Below are 16,412 nucleotides of genomic sequence, written 5' to 3' on the forward strand. Positions count from 1 at the left end.
AAAAGAGATTTCATATTAAAGTTTATAACTAGAAAAATATTTGTAACTTGTAAGGAGAAAAGTGAATGCTAATCCTTCGTTCTTGTCTTTACCTATGCCCTTTTAAAGTGATTCTTAAAGAACATATAAAGGATTATTCCTATGGTAAAAATGGAATTTATCTTCACATGAAATCAAAACTATGTAGACAAGACATATAAATCCGTAAATCATGAAAAAAAAAATATTATAAGCAATTAAGCACTAGTTTATGTTTATTTTTTAATATATTTTTTATTTTTTGTGTGAAAGTAATTGACAAAAAATGAAAAAAATAAAATATTTATTTGTTATACCATAATTAAAAGTGTACAAAAAAAATATTAAAAAATATACAAATATCATTTCTCAAAAATAATTTGGTTACATATCTTACTAGTTACTAAGAACACATGCAACGACCTGATGACCTAAAATACCGAAAGTGCCAAGAAGAGAGAGTTGAAACACACTAATACAGTAATACTAACTAAACAAAATACATGCAAAAGAGTATATAATTTCGCGGTTTCGTTTTCCTTCCACGAAGGGATAAGGATATGGGACCTCAAGAACCTAAATGAATAGAAAAATAAATGACAAAACGGTAGGGAACAATAACCATGTTAAAAGCAGGGAAACTGTCCCAAGAAAATAACTATTGAAATTCCAAACAAGTTTCAAGATCCAAGCTCATCATCAAGAACAACAAGAAAAATTGAACTGATGTTGCTTTGATCCCGCTCCATTGACAAGGCTTACTCGATTCGCAGACAATTCAGCCTTGTGAGAATCAGAACTTAGGACTTTGCGGCTGATGTTGTCGTAAATCTCACGGATAACAGTCTCAAAAGCTATTTGGACATTGGTAGTGTCGAGTGCTGAAGTCTCCATGAAGAACAAACCTTCTGCTTCTGCAAGGTTTTTTCCCTCCTCTACGCTAACCTCCCTGATATTCTCCAAATCACACTTGTTTCCCACCAACATGGTTGCCACAGTGCCATCATTTTGAGCTGCGGTTTATGCAAGAATTAAATTATATATTGCAGTAAATAAAATACAAACCACTCACCATAACTAAGAACCTTCAGTCATGTCACGGATCATATGGGAAACATAAAAGATGCAAGATTTGGACTGACCCCACCACCATACTCAATCGAATTTAATAAAGGAAAAGTCTAGGGGCCCAGCAGTTTTATTAAATTTTGGCCAGCATGTAACCAGCAGAGGAAGGTGAGCCATTGGATGAAATCTCACACTAATCTCACACCATCAAATCATCATTGATGGCTAGTTGATGGCTAACAATCACAAAAATTGCTGGCCCCCTAGCATTGCTCTTTAATAAATTAAACTAATATCATTTACCCGCAAAAACTAAAAATAATAAATAGCTAATATGCGAAATTCGATGCTCGGGTAAATCTGCATATAATACGACAGGTGTCATTATACCAGCAAACTATAACAGAAATTTATTTAATTAGTTTATCCAATCCAGTTTAAACAATTTATTTAGTGAAAAGTAGTTAATCTTGATAAACAGATATCGAGTTCCCTATAAACACTTAGATTGTGAATATGTTACAAATCTCTAATTTTCCATTATATTCGTTTGTTATTGCAGAAAAAGGTCCTGATGATGGAATGGGGTCGAATATAGTAGCAACTAATTTGCATAATTTAGGCCACCAATTGAGAATTTCTGATTCAAAGCCTAGCGGAAATAAAACAAGATATCCATTAATTAATTCATCAACTTAATGATATGTTAAGATTCCTACTTAAAATGTGAAATACTAAGATTATTAGTGCATAATCCACACTAATGACAAGGATAGAATATCCATATTCTACCACTGCAAATAAATCAATCTTCAGGCATATATTTGGCACATCATTTACCAAGCTGCACGCACAATCATTCAATCAATTCGATACCCTTCACCAACTTTTCTTCCAGAAGAGCCTCAACATAATTGATACCTCCCACGCCCATACAAACTCAATGAACACTGATTCAAACTTAAAAATATCCAATCCCTGGTTCCTCTACCTCATCTTCCCATTTTTCCAATAAAGGAACCATATCAAGTACACATGTAGCACCAACTATACTACTTCTAGCCATTAATTGCTAAAGAAAAAAAGGCAGCAAAGAAATATAGAAACCCTACTCTTTTCCTTCTCCTTCCTAATCCTAATCCTAAACAATTTTTCCTTTTAACAAAACCCCACCATGTAAATTAAACACACTAAATAGAAGCCCACAATACACAACATCAGTTACTAGCAGCATATTACATAGAAATTAAAAGAAATAAATTATTTTCTTAACCTTTATAGTTTTACCGAATTCATAATTAAATTCCTATAGCTTAAAAGCTTCTGATTGGGATACTATACCATTTTGAATTTTGTGATTAGGTCCTTGTCATGCCAAAAACATTAGAGTTAACAAAAGTGTGAGTATCTCCAATTTGGAGAGGATCATTCGGTTAACTTTTTAGTGTTTTTTGCAGCCATGAATCTAATTACAAAATTAAAAAAATATAAGAATATAATTGGAGACTTTTTAAACTATAAAAAACTTAATTACAAATTGAGTAAAAGAGAACTCGACAAAGTAATTTAACCAAAAAAAAATACAAAAGCCCAGCATATCACATCACAAAGAAATTCTTCGGTCTTAGAGTACATTTAAGTATTTAACACATGTTCAATAAGCATTAAGAAGTTAGAACCACTCCTTTATTTTTAACATTGTAAATTAAAACATAGAGTAAACATTTGTTAAGCACGTATGAAATATATGTTCTAAGATGATGCAAGAATACCAAAAATAAAAATCGACAGTTAAAAGAAAAGAAGGGGAATGAGGGTGAGAGTGTGGGTGACTAACTAGCAAGCTCTTCAAGCCACCTCTTGATGCCGTCAAAGGTGCTCCGGCGACTGATATCATAGACAACGAGAGCACCAACGGCGCCCCTGTAGTATGCAGAGGTAACGGCCCTGAAGCGTTCTTGGCCCGCGGTGTCCCAGATCTGCGCCTTCACCTCCTTCCCCTCGATTTCTACCACCTGTGTTTGGAACTCAACACCAATCGTGGCCTTCGAGTTCGTGTCGAATTCATTCCTCGCAAACCTCGAAAGCAGGTTCGACTTCCCCACCGCCGAGTCCCCTATTAGGACTATCTTGAACAGGTACTCCTCCCCAACATCTCCATCTTCTTCCATTCTTGCTGCTTCAAAAGAAAGAAAAGAAGATTTCTGTATCAATTGAGTAGCTGTGTTGTGGTGGTGGCGAGAGTAATGTAGTTATGTAGGTAAGCTATGGTTTATTATTTTTTTTTTTTCCTTTTCCCTGCTATTGTAAGGTTTTTACTTTTTACTTTTTACTTTTTACTACAGCTTTTTGGGCATGCCCGCGTGATTGGAGGCGGGATTTTTGTGAACCTTTTTCAGTGGGTTTTTTTATGGCACCTCGCCACTTCGTGGCTCCTTCTCTGAAATGTGCTTGACGTACTATTTATTATTATTATTATTTGGTGAATTCTACCTAATTCTTTGAAAAATAGTATGTAAATTATTTTGTGATGTGTGATATTTTAATTAGTTATTATCTTAACTATAATTGAATTATTTTATAATTTATTATTTAAAATGGATAATAATATAATTTTTTAAAATATCAAAACTCTCTCCCGTTAATTGAAACATCTTTCTACTCATTTATTTTTTTTCAGTAGCTTCGATCCTTCCAAACATCGCTGATGTCGTGGTGACAAGAAGCATCCACGTTGTAATCATCTACTGTCCTCTCACGCAATCTCTCTTTCTTCATCCCTTAACAACGTCGTTGAATTCCTGTCTTCGGTAACTTTGTCGTCCTATTTAATATAACTAGCGTCGACGTCATCGCTGTCTCCTATCCTCTTACTCGATACCTTTTTCTGTCATAGATCACTCTTTACTAACATAAGTAATGTTTATTTTGGTTATTAAATTTTTTCGTTAAAATAAATTTTTATTTAATTACACGATATATGTAAAATATAATATAATAAAATAACTCCATTTAAAGTACTTAAAAGTATAATTGAAATTAGGAAAAACATATTTTTTATCATACATAAATTATTTTTAAAAAGAATAAATTATTAAAATTAATAACACAAATTTAAAATGATAAAATCTAACTTTCTTACAAGTATTTTTATAGTATTTTTCTTCTTTTAATTTTTAATTTATTCGTACTTTATTATTTAATTAATAATTAAATAAATTATTTTCATGAGAAATTATTTTTTGTAATATTTTAAAGAAGAGACCACTATAACACTTTAAAAAATAATATAAAAATAATTTTTAAATAAAAAATAGATAATATTAAAATTTTTAAATACAAAAATAAATTATATAGATAGACATGTATTTCATATTTATCTTCGGCTAGGGAGACAATGGACTATTGAGTTATGATACCACTCTTCCCAAAAACTTCAACTGATAGAAAAAGGTAACACTAATAATTATATCTCTAATACTCCCTAAACCTCTATTGTGCATATTGTATAAATATTTCATTGGCTTCTCATACTTTTCCTTTAATTATACTTTTAAATACTTTGAATAGATTTATTTTATTATATTATATTTTACATATGAATATATGTTCCATTACGTAATTAAATAAAGATATATTTTTTAATAAAAAAAATGTAATAACCAAATTAACTATTAATTATGTGGGTAAGCAGTGATCCATGCAAAAAGAGGCGCTGGTTATACTGGGAAGGACGGCAAAAGAGAGATTGTGTGGGAGGGCAGTAGATGACGATGATATCGTCGCTTCTTGTCACGAACGCGACGATACTTGGAAGGACCGAATCTAGGTGATGAAGTGATGAAGAAAGAATGGAGGAGTGGAAATGTGCTTCAATTAACCGAGTGGAGTTTTGATATTTTAAGAAAATATATCATTTCCAATCTCAAATAATAAATTATGAAATAACCTAATTATGGTTAAGATAAGGACCAATTACAATGTGACATATAGTGAAGGGTAACTTACATGTTATTTTAGAGGAGATTAGGTAGCATTCACCTTATTATTACTATTGGAGAAAAAGATAAATTGATACTTTTTTTGTCTTCTGTGATTTAAATTTTTGATAATTTAAAAATGCATTTAAATTTCTAATTTTTTTAAAATTTGAATATATCCATACTTGAATTTAATTTGTCCAATTTTAAAATCTCTCTCTCCTGTGCTTCCGTATTAAATAGGAATCACGCTTGATTCTTTGGTTGAATCTGATAAACTCAAGTGAACATAAACAACCAATATATTCAAGTTTTTAAAAGGTCAAAAATTTGAGTGTATTTTTAAATTCTAAAAAATTTAAATGTCTGTGAAGGTCAATAACTTATTTGTTCTTTTTTTTTTACTATTATTCTCTTATTATTATTTATTATCATTATATTTTAGTGGTGTCAATAAGTTTGGTTCTATAAAGCTTAGGCTCTATTTTACAGGGTAAAAGAATAAAGGGTCATGTAATTAATAGGGCCAAATTTAAAAAAAGTCTAGAGGCCAAAGTCTTAGGGCTAACCCACATCTACCAAATCTTTTTTTTTAACCTTACTCTTTCAATAAAGGTATTGAAAGTTATTGACTTCTTTTATCCGTTATCATTTTTTATTATAAAAAATAACGAAACTGAAAAATATACAAAGAAAGAAAATATTTTTAAATCACTATTTTTCTTTTTTTAAAAGTGCTATAATTTTGTATAAATACCAAGCACCAAAACCACCTCCATGAACAAAAATAAAATGATTCGTCTTGAGATCATCAATATTTATACCCTGTCAAATTGATAAGAAAAGAAGAACTCTTATTATTTGAGTTCTAAGAAAAATAAGAACTAAATAATCATAGTTTGCTCTAATAGCAATATACCAATTTTTGCGATAGATAAAAAATAAATAAGTGAATAAACACATTTAACAGAATCTGAATCAAAGAAGCTAAAAATTCTTAATACATTTTATTTGTTTGAAAATGACACTACATATTCATTGTATGCTCAATACTTAAATTCTGAATGTCAATTATTATTTTAAAAGTCATATCTTTGTCACCATAATGTTTCAGTTTTGTGATAAGAAAGAGCCAAAACAAGGTTACCTTCAAAATTATACACAACTTACAGTAGAAAACACTTGAAAGGTCATCAAACCTCACATCCTCAATTCAATGAATGAAACGCAACATATTTGAATAATTGAATTATTAATAATTGACAAAAATAGATAAAAATAAATAACAGAAGCTTAATCATGATTCATGTTACTGATTTTGTTAATAATTAACTGCTAACTCAGATAAAACTTATGCATTAACAAGCCCAACCCACAAATAAAATAATTTCATAAGGGATCAATTCAAAACACATTGCAAATAATCACACGTTCCCAGTGCAAATTCTTGTGAAAGGAATTCAACAAAATTCAAATTCAAATATAAGAAAATTCAAACACCACAATTGAACCCATTTTTAAAATCAAGTAGAAATAAACAAATTAGAAAGACAAAAACTCTAAGAAAGGGAGAGAAGAAGAAGAAAATCACCTATGAGGCTCTGAAGCAAAATACACTCTCTTTAAAGTAGAAATAAGCTAAATCGCTAATAGGAGGACGAGCACTGCATCACGGGATCAGGGGGAGGACAAGCACCGCGTTAGGAAGGAGGAGGATCACCGTGTCACGGTGTCAAGGAGGAAGAGGAGCACAAAGGAGGATCACCGCGTCATGGCGTCGAACAAGAAGAGAACCGCATCAAGGAGGAGGAGTAGCACCGCGCACGACATCAGGGAGGTGGAGCGCACCGCATTCGTCTTCACTCTTCAGCAGGTTTCACATTTCAATGCAGGTCTTACCATCTCAGGGTCAGGGAGGAGGAGGTCACCAATTTGATTCTAGGATTTCTAGGCTGCGTTTGTTTATAGAGACAGGATATCGAGACAGAGACATAGAGACATAAAATCATGTTTGACAGAGGAGACATGGACAGAGAAAATGTGTACAGAGACATTGAATTACTGTACTTTGTGTCCATCCTAACAGGAACGACACGGGGACACTAACAAAGGACATAACTTATTTTTCATTTTTCTTTCATCATTCTTGTTAATTTTTCATAATTATATTTTTTATTATTATATCTTTCATCTCAAATTCTTTAAATGAAAAAATAAGAATAAATTGGATTTTCATAATTTGTTCTAGTTTATCACCAAACAGAATACAAGAAAATAAAATTTTGTGTCTCTGTCCTTTATGTCTTGTTCTTAGTGTCTTGTCCTGTCATGTTCTCAGAAACAAACGCAGCCTTAGGGCTTGTAGGGCCAACCCTATTTTAATTATTTTTGGTGGGGCGGGGGAGGGGGGGAGGGGCTTAATTAGAGTCAGGGCTTTGACGCATGAGCATCTTATACCCTTTTTCTTATCATTTTTTAGTTGTTTTTAGTTAGATTTTATTTAGTTTTACTTAATTTTAGTGCAAAATTCTCTTTGTATGCTACTTTGAGATGTTTTAGTATTTTTATGAATTCAGGTGAAATTCGGAGCAGTTTGGCAGAGTTTGGAGTAAAAACAGAAAAGCTAGCAACCCCCCTAGGGTGCTAAATGCCAAGCCAGTGTTTAGCGCCAGCAGCATGTGTGAAAGTGCTCCTCTTACGGTGTTAAACGTCCAATTTGGCATTTAATGCTAGCAAGTTGAATTCGAATGTGAAGGCCCACTCTTGAAGCATTTCTAGTGGATCTAGCATTTGGTATTAGTTATATTTTATTTTCTTTTTGTAATTTTTATTTACAAACACTATCTTTTAGTTTTAGGAATTATTATTATATTTTATTTTTCGTATCACATTAGGTTAGTATAAAAGTGAAAAAGATCTCTTGTATTCGGATCTTCGCACCTTTCCACACATTTTTAGAACTCTAGTTTCTTTGTAAGTCATGAGCAACTAAACTTCTTGGTTAATGTTAGGAGCTCTGTTTATTTCTATGGATTAGAACTATTGCTTTTCTATTTTATGTTATGCATTGATTCAATTACAATGATTGTTTTCGTTCTTAATCTTATGAATTTTGGTGGAACAAGGGCATGACCCTTATTCTATATGAGTTCTTATGAATCTCGAGAGAGTTATCTCGCTTGAATTACAGCTTCAAAACAAATTCCTCCTAAATCGCTAATTAAATGAACTAATTGGGATATGTGACATATAATCCGATTAGTTTTGGGTAATTAGGGTTTCTGTGGCCATAAACTAGTTTTTGAACTTAACCATCTAATCGGAATTAAGTGACCACGAGAGTGACGGTGAATGAAGGTTAGAGGAGGCTAAATCACTAAGAGATTAGGGTTTAGACATTTATAGTTTGCCATGAAATGAATCAAACATTGTTAAAATAGTTGGTAAGAACTTTTAATCTGGAAAAGTAAACATCTCCGAAGACTTAATTATTTTCTCATACTATTTTTACACCAAACCCCTTATTTTCTATCTTTATCTGTTTATTTATTCTTTTATGCGAATTTCAACCATCAAAACCCTTTTGTTTCTATTTGCCTAACTAAGTCCAACTGGATAACTATTGTTGCTCAGTCTGACAATCCTCGTGGGATTGATCCCCACTCACCTGAGGTATTACTTGGATGACCTGGTGCACTTGCCAGTTAATCTGTGGAAATCGAGAATTCCCGCACCATGTTTTTGGCGCCATTGTCGGGGATTGTTTGTGACTGACAATTACTAGTTGTCTAGTTGCTTTTATTAGGTATCTTTTTTAGTTTTGTTTATTTACTTTTTTTTTATTTTTGTTTTTAAATTTATTTATTTTCTCTTTATTTCGAATTTTGTTTCATTTATTTTTCTTTAATTTTTTATTTTAAGTTTGTTGTCCCTTTAGTATTTTTCTCTTTTTTTTTTTGAAAATTTTAGTATATTTCTCTTTTCTAATTCGAAAACTTTTAGGTTATTTTTCCATTCTTATTTTTGAAATTTTTAGTTTAATTGCTTACTGTAATTTATTTTATTTCTTATTTTTTAGGATATCTCATTGGGAGCTCTCTATACTCCGACATAGAGATTCCCACTTTTTCTTTGTTTCTTATTTGTTTATGAGCAGGAACATGGATAAAGAACCCCTTCTTGAGTTTGATTCTGAACTTGATAGGACCTTGAGGCAGTGTTTGCAACAAGCTAAAGTTTACAAAGCTGGAGGGAATCTCAAGGAGACCTTTGAGAAGGAAGCTGTGGAGGCTAATGGTGGAAATCTTAACACTAATAAGCAAGCAAGAAGGACGCTTAGCTCATATGCTGCACCCACTTCTGACTTCTTGATGAACAAAAAATTGATGGTGTAGAATTCACAATTGAGTTCTCGTTGCAAGTATAGTTTCTAAACTAACAATAATCCTTTCATACAAACATTTGGCTGTCACAAGTAACAAACCCCTATAAAAGTAAACCGAAGTATTTAAACCTTGGGTCATTCTCCCTAGGAATCGCGATAAAGTGTTCTTGTTATTGGTTATGAGTTGTATATTTTGGGGGTTTTGGATGAGAAACATGAAAAGTAAATGGCAATGAAATTCAAATGATAAAACGTTCTTGGCAAGGATTGGTGGTCAAGGATCTCTATCCTTATCACTAACCACAACATGATAATTGCAAGGATCAATCCCACTAAGTCATCCTCTAACAAGTAAAGGAAAATCAAGTGAACTATATCAATCTAAGTCCATAAGTCCTAGCTTTTTTTCCTTATCATTTGGTATCAGTTACAGGTCGTAGGTAAATTCTTATTTATCTACACGTTCCATGGGTCTTGTTTAAACTCTTTATTTTTCTCTTCAATTTCTGCAAATTTACTTTAGATTAAAAAAAACGAAAAAAATCTTCCTTAAATTCTATTACTACAATTTCTGTTTATTCCAGTAAACAAAAAAAAACCAAAAAAAAAAGAAAAAAAACAACAAAAACAAACACAGAAAAACAAAAATTTAAATTTTCCTGTTGTTTTATCTTTTCAAATTTTCAATTTTGCTAGTTTTTGTCATCCTAGTATCACTCCTTGTCTCCTTTTTTTTTTCACGTACTTTAATTGTCTTCTTGTCAAGTTGAACGTTTCTATCATTCAAATTATCTTAGTTTGGTATCTCAATTCCTCATCTTCCGAAGTGCAACTTGTTAAGGCAATCCAAGAGTGGAAAAAGGCAAGAGTGGTAAGCTCATCATAGGGTAAAAGCCACGTATTGAGTGAAACACGAGTGTCCTATTCCTAGTGATACACGTGAGAAGAGTGCTGTAAGGTTTTTTCTTTTATAGGTTCATTGATGGCTAACACTGAAGGGAACCCCGATCCACAACTAACTTTTCGTCTCGATGCATTTGCCAGCATCCTTACAGGGATTCAACAAAGTCTTGATGACATGGATTCTCGAATTAACTCTTTTTTCCCTGGGCGAAAAGCACGGTCACGAGAATCTATTCATAATAATTCTACGGAGTTTGAGGAGGAGACTTCATCCAGATCCCGGCATCATAGACAACCGATAGATGTTGATAATAGCCTTAATGCTATCAAGATGCGCATCCCAGAATTTAAAGGAAGAAGTGAACCTGAGGCGTACCTGGAATGGGAATGCAAGGTAGAGCTCCTATTTCAGTGTCATAACTACACTGATGTAAAAAAGGTAAGGCTAGCGGCTGTCGAATTCTCAGATTATGCCCTTGTCTGGTGGGCCGAGCTAGACAAACAGAAGAGGCAGAATGGAAAACCACCAATTCTGTCTTGGAAAAAGATGAAGAAGGTCATGCGACAACGATTTGTCCATTCTTACTACTACAGGGAGCTACATCAACGGCTCCAACGGTTATACCAAGGTTCTAGGTCTGTAGATGAGTATCATAAGGAGATGGAGATGCTGCTAATCCAAGTAAACATTGAGGAGGAGTCTAAGGCTACTATGGCACGTTTCTTGATTGGGCTGAACCGAGACATTGCAAATACTGTAGAACATTTCCCATTTGTGACTATGGAAGACTTGGTGAACCTAGCTATCAAAGTGTAAAGACAGCAAAAGGCAAAAGGGCTGCGTAATTCTACTTCAAGGTGGGATTCGAGAGGTGCTAATTTCAGGGAGAAGACTGGATCCAAACCTACCGAATCAAAGGAGAAGCTGATGAGCGGATAATTTATACGCTTTTTGGCATTGTTTTTAGTATGTTTTTAGTATATTTTAGTTAGTTTTTATTATATTTTTATTAGTTTTTAGTTAAAATTCACTTTTCTGGACTTTACTATGAGTTTGTGTATTTTTCTGTAATTTCAGGTATTTTCTGGCTGAAATTGAAGGACCTGAGCAAAAATCTGATTCAGAGGCTGAAAAGGACTGCAGATGCTGTTGGATTCTGACCTCCCTGCACTCGAAGTAGATTTTCTGGAGCTATAGAAGCCCAATTGGCGCGCTCTTAATTGCGTTGAAAAGTAGACATCCTGAGCTTTCCAGCAATGTATAATAGTCCATACTTTGTCTGAGATTTGATGGCCCAAACCGGCGTTCCAAGTCAGCTCAAGAATTCTAGCGTTTAACGCCAGAACTGGCACAAGAATGGGAGTTAAACGCCCAAACTGGCACAAAAGCTGGCGTTTAACTCCAAGAAAAGTCTCTACACATGAAAGCTTCAATGCTCAGCCCAAGCACACACCAAGTGGGCCCGGAAGTGGATTTTATGTCATTTACTCATCTTTGTAAACCCTAAGCCACTAGTTATCTACAAATATGACCTTTTGCTATTGTATTTTCATCTTTCAATCTTAGAAGCTTTTGATCATGTTTTTATGATTGAACCCTCTTTGGGAGGCTGGCCATTCGGCCATGCCTAGACCTTGTTCTTATGTATTTTCAACGGTGGAGTTTCTACACACCATAGATTAAGGTGTGGAGCTCTGCTGTACCTCGAGTATCAATGCAATTACTATTGTTCTTCTATTCAATTCGGCTTATTCTTGTTCCAAGATATCACTTGTTCCTCAACTTGATGAAGGTGATGATCCATGACACTCATCATCATTCTCACCTATGAACGTGTGCCTGACAACCACCTCCGTTCTACCTTAGATTGAGTGGATATCTCTCGGATCCCTTAATCGGAATCTTCGTGGTATAAGCCAGAATTGATGGCGGCATTCAAGAGAATCTGGAAGGTCTAAACCTTGTCTGTGATATTCTGAGTAGGATTCAAGGATTGAATGACTGTGACGAGCTTCAAACTCGCAATTGTCGGGTGTTAGTGACAGACGCAAAAGAATCAATGGATTCTATTCCGACATGATCGAGAACCGACAGATGAATAGCTGTGCTGTGACAGAGCGCGTTGAACATTTTCACTGAGAGGACGGGACTGTAGCCACTGACAACGGTGATGCCCAACATACAGCTTGCCATGGAAAGGAGTAAGAAGGATTGGATGAAGACAGTAGGAAAGCAGAAAGACGGAAGGGACAAAGCATCTCCATACGCTTATCTGAAATTCTCACCAATGAATTACATAAGTATCTCTATCTTTATTTTATGTTCTTTTAATCATTATTCCTCCATAACCATTTGAATCTGCCTGACTGAGATTTACAAGATGACCATAGCTTGCTTCATACCAACAATCTCCGTGGGATCGACCCTTACTCGCGTAAGGTTTATTACTTGGACGACCCAGTGCACTTGCTGGTTAGTTGTGCGAAGTTGTGATAAAGAGTTGAGATTGCAATTGAGCGTACCATGTTGATGGCACCATTGATGATCACAATTTCGTGCACCAAGTTTTTGGCGCCGTTGCCAGGGATTGTTTGAGTTTGGACAACTGACGGCTCATCTTGTTGCTTAGATTAGGTATTTTTCTTCAGAATTTTTAAGAATGAATTCTAGAGTTTCAAGGTGATTCTTTCATCATCACCAAAGCTGATTGATTCTCATCAATTTAGCTCTTGAATGCAATGTCATGCTGAAGCTTGGCTAGCCATGTCTAATTTCTTTAGACTAAAGCTTTAGACTAACATTGCATGATTCCTGGAATTCTTATTAAAAATTTTGAATCTCTTTATTTTCTTCTCCATATAATTTTCGGAAAAGCACAAAAAAATTTATAAAATCATAAAAAAAAAATGTTTTATGTTTCTTGTTTGAGTCTAGTGTCTAATTTTAAGTTTGGTGTCAATTGCATTAATTTAATTTTCAAAAAAAATTGCATGCATTGTGTTCTTCATTGATCTTCAAGTTGTTCTTGATGATTTCCTTGTTCTGATCTTTAAATTTTCGTCTTGAGTGTTTTGTTGTTTCTCATATGCAATCTCAATTTGTTAGTGTCAATAGTATACAAACTTCTAAGTTTGGTGTCTTGCATGCATTGTTTATTTGATCTTAGTTTCATTTTGATTATTCCTCATCATTAAAAATTCAAAAAAATTTTTAATTTTTGTCTTTTCAAGTCAATAATACAGAGAATTGAAGATTCAGAACATGCAGCAGAGGAATTACATAGAAAAAGCTGGGCGTTCAAAACACCCAGTGAAGAAGGAAAACTGGCGTTTAAACGCCAGCCAGGGTACCTGGCTGGGCGTTCAACGCCCAAAAGGGTAGCATTTTGGGCGTTAAACGCCAGAATGGATACCATTCTAGGCATTTAACGCCAGGATGGCAAAAGAGAGAAGATTTTGTTTTTAATTCAAATCTTTTTCGAATCATATCTTTTTCAATCATATATTTTCAAAATCAATTTCTTTCCATTTTTCAAAAAAAAATACTTGCTAACAATTAATGATTTGATTCAACATTTCAAGTATGTTGCCTTTTCTGTTGAGAAAGGTTTAATGTCTGAATCATATCTTTTAAAATTTCTTGTTAGCCAAGTCATTAATTTTAAAAATCAAATCTTTTCAAATTGTTTTTCAATCATATCTTTTCAATCATATCTTCTTAATCACATCTTTTTCAAAATAATTTTCAATCAGATCTTTTTGATTTCTAATTTCAAAATCTTTTTTTTTCAAAAATCACTTTATTTCTTTCCCAACTTTAATTTTCGAAAATCATTCTTCAATTTTTCAAAATTTCTTCAAAATCTTTTAATTTATTTTTGAAAATTCTTCCCCTCTTCTCACATCCTTCTATTTAAGGACTAACACTCCTCCACTATCAACAATTCGAACTCTATCTTGATAAGTTCGAATTCTTCTACCTCCTCCTTCTATTCTTCTTTTCCTCTGACACCTCAAGGAATCTCTATACTGTGACATAGAGGATTCCATATTTTCTTGTTCTCTTCTCTTTCATATGATCAGGAGCAAAGACAAAAGTATTCTTGTTGAGGCTGACCTTGAACCTGAAAGGACCTTGAAGCGAAAGCTAAGAGAAGCTAAAGCACAACTCTCTATAGAGGACCTAACAGAAATCTTCAAACAAGAAGAAGACATGGCAGCCGAACACAACAATAATGCCAACAATGCAAGAAAGGTGCTTGGTGACTTTACTGCACCTACTCCCGACTTCTATGGGAGAAGCATCTCTATCCCTGCCATTGGAGCAAACAACTTTGAGCTTAAGCCTCAATTAGTTTCTCTAATGCAACAGAATTGGAAGATCCTCATCAGTTTTTAGCTGAATTCTTGCAAATCTGTAACACTGCCAAGACTAATGGGGTTGACCCTGAGGTCTACAGACTTATGCTATTCCCTTTTGCTGTATGAGACAGATCTAGGATATGGTTGGACTCACAACCTAAAGAAAGCCTGAACTCTTGGGAAAAGCTAGTCAATGCCTTCTTGGCAAAGTTCTTTCCACCTCAAAAATTGAGTAAGCTTAGAGTGGAAGTCCAAACCTTCAGACAAAAGGAAGGTGAATCCCTCTATGAAGTTTGGGAAAGATACAAACAATTGATCAGAAAGTGTCCCTCTGACATGCTTTCTGAATGGAGCATCATAGGTATCTTCTATGATGGCCTGTCTGAACTGTCCAAGATGTCATTGGGCAGCTCTGCTGGAGGATCTCTTCATCTGAAGAAGACGCCTGCAGAAGCTTAAGAACTCATTGAAATGGTTGCAAATAACCAATTCATGTACACTTCTGAAAGGAATCCTGTGAACAATGGGACAAATCAGAAGAAAGGAGTTATTGAGATTGATACTCTGAATGCCATATTGGCTCAGAACAAAATATTGACTCAGTAAGTCAATATGATTTCTCAAAGTCTGTCTGGAATGCAAGCTGTACCAGGCAGTACTAAGGACGCTTCATCTGAAGAAGAAGCTTATGATCATGAGAACCCTTCAATGGAAGAGGTGAATTACATGGGAGAACCCTATGGAAACACCTATAATCCTTCATGGAGAAATCATCCAAATCTCTCATGGAAGGATCAACAGAGACCTCAACAAGGTTTCAACAACAATAATGGTGGAAGAAACAGGTTTGGCAATGGCAAGCCTTTTCCATCATCTTCTCAGCAACAGATAGAGAATTCTAAGCAGAACCACTCTGACTTAGCAACCATAGTCTCTGATCTAATCAAAACCACTCAAAGTTTCATGACTGAAACAAGGTTTTCCATTAGAAACTTGGAGGCACGAGTGGGTCAGCTGAGTAAGAAAGTTACTGAACTCCCTCCTAGTACTCTTCCAAGCAATACAGATGAGAATCCAAAAGGAGAATGCAAGGCCATTAACATGACCCACATGGCCGAACTTGGAGAGGAGGAAGAGGCAGTGATCACCACTGAAAAAGACCTCAATGGACGTCCACTGGCCTCCAATAAGTTTCTTCATGAGGAACCATGGGAATCTGAGGCTCACACTAGGACCATAGAGATTCCATTAGATTTACTTCTGCCATTCATGAGCTCTGATGAGTATTCTTCCTCTGAAGAGGACAAAGATGTCACTGAAGAGCAAGTTGCTAAGTACCTTGGAGCAATCATGAAGCTAAATGACAAGTTATTTGGTAATGAGACTTGGGAGGATGAACCCCCTATGCTCACCAAAGAACTGGATGACTTGACTAGGCAGATATTACCTCAAAAGAGACAGGACCCTAGGAAGTTCTCAATACCTTGTACCATTGGCACCATGACCTTTGAGAAGGCTCTGTGTGACCTAGGGTCAAGCATAAACCTCATGCCTCTCTCTATAATGGAGAAGTTAGGGATCTTTGAGGTGCAAGCTGCAAGAATCTCACTAGAGATGGCAGACAATTCAAGAAAACAAGCTTATGGACTTGTAGAGGACGTTTTGGTAAAGGTTGAAGACCATTACATCCCTGCTGA

The 16,412-nt window shown here is 34.5% G+C and overlaps 1 protein-coding gene across 1 annotated transcript; it reads right to left on the minus strand.

The window, feature by feature from the left end:
- Positions 1–480: 480 nt before the first annotated feature.
- Positions 481–3,420, minus strand: LOC130959875 (ras-related protein RABA5b-like). The gene is made up of 2 exons (XM_057885338.1): positions 2,924–3,420; positions 481–1,031 (listed from the first exon to the last, which is right to left on the minus strand). The coding sequence occupies exons 1-2, from the start codon at positions 3,255–3,257 to the stop codon at positions 718–720; spliced, it is 648 nt and encodes a 215-aa protein (XP_057741321.1). The 5' UTR covers positions 3,258–3,420; the 3' UTR covers positions 481–717.
- Between the last annotated feature and the right edge of the window lie 12,992 nt (positions 3,421–16,412).

This window comes from Arachis stenosperma, unplaced genomic scaffold, assembly GCF_014773155.1.
Source record: "Arachis stenosperma cultivar V10309 unplaced genomic scaffold, arast.V10309.gnm1.PFL2 arast.V10309.gnm1.Scaffold_100025, whole genome shotgun sequence".
Taxonomy (NCBI): Eukaryota; Viridiplantae; Streptophyta; class Magnoliopsida; order Fabales; family Fabaceae; genus Arachis; species Arachis stenosperma.